At 46.1% G+C, this 3,860-nt stretch overlaps 2 protein-coding genes across 2 annotated transcripts in view; one reads left to right on the top strand and one right to left on the bottom strand.

Moving 5' to 3' along the window:
* Window positions 1–6: 6 nt before the first annotated feature.
* LOC116378676 (transcription factor IIIB 90 kDa subunit-like) lies at window positions 7–1,631 on the bottom strand. The gene is made up of 2 exons (XM_031840588.1): window positions 749–1,631; window positions 7–404 (listed from the first exon to the last, which is right to left on the bottom strand). The coding sequence occupies exons 1-2, from the start codon at window positions 930–932 to the stop codon at window positions 256–258; spliced, it is 333 nt and encodes a 110-aa protein (XP_031696448.1). The 5' UTR covers window positions 933–1,631; the 3' UTR covers window positions 7–255.
* Window positions 1,632–1,966: 335 nt separating this feature from the next.
* The window catches only part of xrcc3 (X-ray repair complementing defective repair in Chinese hamster cells 3), a 4,412-nt gene continuing 2,518 nt past the window's right edge, over window positions 1,967–3,860 (top strand). Inside the window, exons 1-5 of the mRNA XM_031840587.1 lie at window positions 1,967–2,124; window positions 2,606–2,743; window positions 2,837–3,037; window positions 3,302–3,456; window positions 3,529–3,741. Of these exons, the coding sequence (XP_031696447.1) occupies window positions 2,070–2,124; window positions 2,606–2,743; window positions 2,837–3,037; window positions 3,302–3,456; window positions 3,529–3,741 (762 nt within the window). The 5' untranslated portion in view covers window positions 1,967–2,069. The remainder of the gene's footprint in view (window positions 2,125–2,605; window positions 2,744–2,836; window positions 3,038–3,301; window positions 3,457–3,528; window positions 3,742–3,860) is intronic.

Raw genomic sequence — 3,860 nt, 5'->3', positions numbered from 1 at the left:
GGTGGTAACAGGTAAGACAGGTTAGTCTGGTGGTAACAAGTAAGACAGGTTAGTCAGATGGTAACAAGTAAGACAGGTTAGTCTGGTGGTAACAGGTAAGACAGGTGGTAACAGGTAAGACAGGTTAGTCTGATGGTAACAGGTAAGACAGGTTAGTCAGGTGGTAACAGGTAAGACAGGTTAGTCAGATGGTAACACGTAACTCAGGTTAGTCAGGTGGTAATACGTTAGACAGGTTAGTCTGGTGGTAACAAGTTAGTCAGGTGGTAACAGGTTAGTTAGGTGATGATGATGGTGAAGATGATGATGAAGATGGTACTCACCACCCTGCAGGGTCTGAGCTCTGGACTCTTTTCCAACACTGGTGTGAAATCCAGAACCAAGAAGAGGAGCCTTAACTGGACCTGCAGACAGAAACACCAGACTCTATTTACTGTTTCTAGTGTTCATGTTCTACACCAGACTCTATTCATAAATGTGATGGTTTACTGTTTCTATTGTTCATGTTCTACACCAGACTATTCATAAATGTGATGGTTTACTGTTTCTATTGTTCATGTTCTACACCAGATTCTATTCATAAATGTGATGGTTTACTGTTTCTATTGTTCATGTTCTACACCAGACTATTCATAAATGTGATGGTTTACTGTTTCTATTGTTCATATTCTACACCAGACTATTCATAAATGTGATGGTTTACTGTTTCTATTGTTCATGTATCTATCTATCTATCTATCTTCCTCACCGTCAGCGGACACAAACTGTCCCACAGCAGATGAAACTCCTCCACTTCCCTCCACAAACTGGACCTCTGAGACGATGATGTTGTCCTCCAGAACCGAACCACATCCGGTACACACGGCACTGCCCCGGGCCTGATCCACATCTATGTCGGACCCCCCACAGGTCTTACACACCCGGGAGCTCATGGTGAAGGTGAACACAGCCTGGAGGTCAGAGAGGAGACTTTAAGGTTTTAGGTTCTCAAACCGTTCAAGATTAACTAGTTAACATGTATTTATAAACTACTTTACTAACTATGTTCGTTTTATTTACACATTTATATTAAAGGAAAAGTCACACAGAGAAAAGTTATTAGAAATAAAAACATGTGCAGGTTAATTATGTTAATCTTAACCAGAGAGAGGACCAGTTATCTTGACCAGAGGACCGGTTATCTTAACCAGAGGGCCGGTTATCTTAACCAGAGGACCGGTTATCTTAACCAGAGGACCGGTTATCTTAACCAGAGGGCCGTTATCTTAACCAGAGGGATGTTATCTTAACCAGAGGGCCGGTTACCTTGACCAGAGGACCAGTTATCTTAACTAGAGATCTGTTAATCTTAACGTTAAAAGAACACAGTCCAGTAGAAACAGTTAAAACAATAGTCAGGTAGAAACAGTTAACTAACTGGTTCTAATGTACTCAAACTGAGTTCACTTAGAGTGCAGTAGAAATAGTTAGTTAAAACAATAGTCCAGTAGAAACAGTTTCGCGGTTAAAAACACGATGCAGCCGTTATTTTCGCGATAGAATCCATTTTGTTTAGTAGTTCCCGCGTCAGACTGAACTACATAAATATATTTAACGGTTCATTTCAACATTTAGTGATTAAATACTTTAGATTATTGATCATACAAACCGATCAGGGTTTCGGGTGGTTTGTTTTCTTCCTGTGGCGCGGTGCAATGACGTCACAGATTCGAGATCGCACGTGGGGGAGTTTGTACATCGATGGCGGGAAAATTAAACTGTTAGCATTTAAAATTAAATCTATGTGTTCCGTTTTATATTATAAAATACAGACTATATTCACATTGTTATTAAAGTACATAATAAGATGGACTGGATGTTATTGTTGAAATATGACCGGACTCCCCCGCAGACCAGATTAAACGGGTCCAACTAGCGCCGCCTGATGACGTCTTCGGCTCCCGAAGACGTCATCAGGCAGCGTCGGTTGGTTTGCGGAAGTAGAAAGAGAGCGGCGGAAGTTTCTCGTAGAAAAACAACGTTTAGTGACTTTTTTACGGTCTCTTGTGTGAGTGAAGCAGCGGGAGGACATGAACTGGGACCAGCTGGAGCTCCACCCGAGGATCATAGCAGCCGTGAGGAGAGGTGACACCAGACTCCATTCACAAACATCACACTTTAACATCTCATTGTTTAACATCAACTTGTATGAATTACATATAAACACGTGTTAGATGAGTGATCGGCCACTATCGTAAACAACTAAAGTGAATATAATAGAAGTTCTGTTCGTTAGATCTTCCTTCTGATGGTCTTAGACCCGTCTTAGCCACGGGCGACCATGGCTCACTGGTTTAAGAGGGTTGTCTGGTAACTGCAGGGTCAGCGGTGCAATCCTCGACTGGGACGTGCCACGTGTCGTGGTGTCCCTGAGCAAGACACTGAACCCCCGGCTCCCCGGGCGCCTGTCATTGGCAGCCCACTGCTCCCTATATACAGGGATGGGTCAAATGCAGAGGTCAAATTTCGTGTATATGTATATGACAATAAAAAGGGTTTCTATTCTATTCTATTCTAAAACATTGTCTGTTAGGCGGGTTATGGTAACCTTGTGCCCCCCCCCCAGCTGGACTGAGGTCCCTCCCTGACGTGTTGAGTGTCTCCGGTCCAGACCTCCAGAGACTCACCAGTCTGTCCGGCTCAGACGTCCAGCAGCTGCTCACTGCCGCCGCCACTGCCTGCAGACGCCATCCTCCAATCACAGGTCAGGGATCAGTGAGGAGCCTTCTGATTGGACGTCACAGGGGTGATGTCAAAACGATGCGTACTCACTCACTGTGTGTTGTTGTGTTTGCAGCCCTCGAGCTCCATCGCAGGTCCGAGTCCGGCCTCAGACTCGGTGTGGGATGTCCCGTCCTGGACCAGCTGTTGAGGGGGGGGCTACCTGTAGGGGTTATCACGGAGCTGTCTGGAGAGAGCGGAGCAGGAAAGACCCAGCTAGCTCTACAGATCTGTCTGTCTGTGCAGTACCCAAAACAGTACGGAGGGCTGGACTCAGGTCAGTGAACGCACCATCAGAGGAAGCAGAATGAGCTGAATAGAAAACCGAAAGTTGATGGAGAACCGATGTAGACGCTGAAGCTGTTGTTCTAACGTGGTGCGTTCACTGACCTGTGTAGACGTGTGTTAATGCGGTGCGTTCACTGACCTGTGTAGACGTGTGTTAATGTGGTGCGTTCACTGACCTGTGTAAACGTGTTAACGTGGTGCGTTCACTGACCTGTGTAAACGTGTTAACGTGGTGCGTTCACTGTCTCTACAGGAGCAGTGTACATCTGCACTGAGGACTCGTTTCCTATCAGACGTCTGCAGCAGCTGATCAGGAATCAGTCGTTCCTGCGCTCCGACGTCCCTCCGCCACTGATCAGCAGCCTCCAGTTCAGTGACCACGTCTACGTAGAACACGCTGCTGACCTGGTGAGGCTCACCTCTCACCTCTGATCAGTGACTGACTGTTCAGGTGCTCACGGGTGGTTTCTTTGACTCCAGGACTCCCTGCAGGTTTGTCTCTCTCGCCGAGTCCCCCTGCTGCTTGCTCGGGGTCTGGTCCGGCTCCTGGTGGTGGACTCATTGGCGGCTCTCTTCAGGTCTGAGTTCCAGGCTGCTGATTGGCTGGAGAGGACGAAACAGCTCATCACTTTCTCCTCCACACTGCGTCACCTGAGCCTGGAGTTCACCACACCTGTCCTCTGTATCAACCAGGTAACACACACCTGTCCAGTAGGGCTGTCTCAAAAAGGGGTTTTCACTTAGAATGTCACTATTTAAATATTTGACTATTTAAATCATATATATATATATATATATATATATATGTATAT

Source organism: Anarrhichthys ocellatus, unplaced genomic scaffold (assembly GCF_004355925.1).
Source record: "Anarrhichthys ocellatus isolate YVR2014 unplaced genomic scaffold, GSC_Weel_1.0 scaffold2987, whole genome shotgun sequence".
NCBI lineage: Eukaryota > Metazoa > Chordata > Actinopteri > Perciformes > Anarhichadidae > Anarrhichthys > Anarrhichthys ocellatus.
The sequence above is the reverse complement of the archived record's forward strand: the minus strand, read 5'-3'. Positions and strand labels throughout refer to the sequence as shown.

Excerpts from the sequence above, each read along its gene's own strand:
- LOC116378676 (XM_031840588.1), bottom strand. The coding sequence starts at position 932 with ATGAGCTCCCGGGTGTGTAAGACCTGTGGGGGGTCCGACATAGATGTG. Across the intron at positions 405-748 it reads ACAGTTTGTGTCCGCTGACG|GTCCAGTTAAGGCTCCTCTT; the intron begins GTGAGGAAGATA and ends TTCTGTCTGCAG.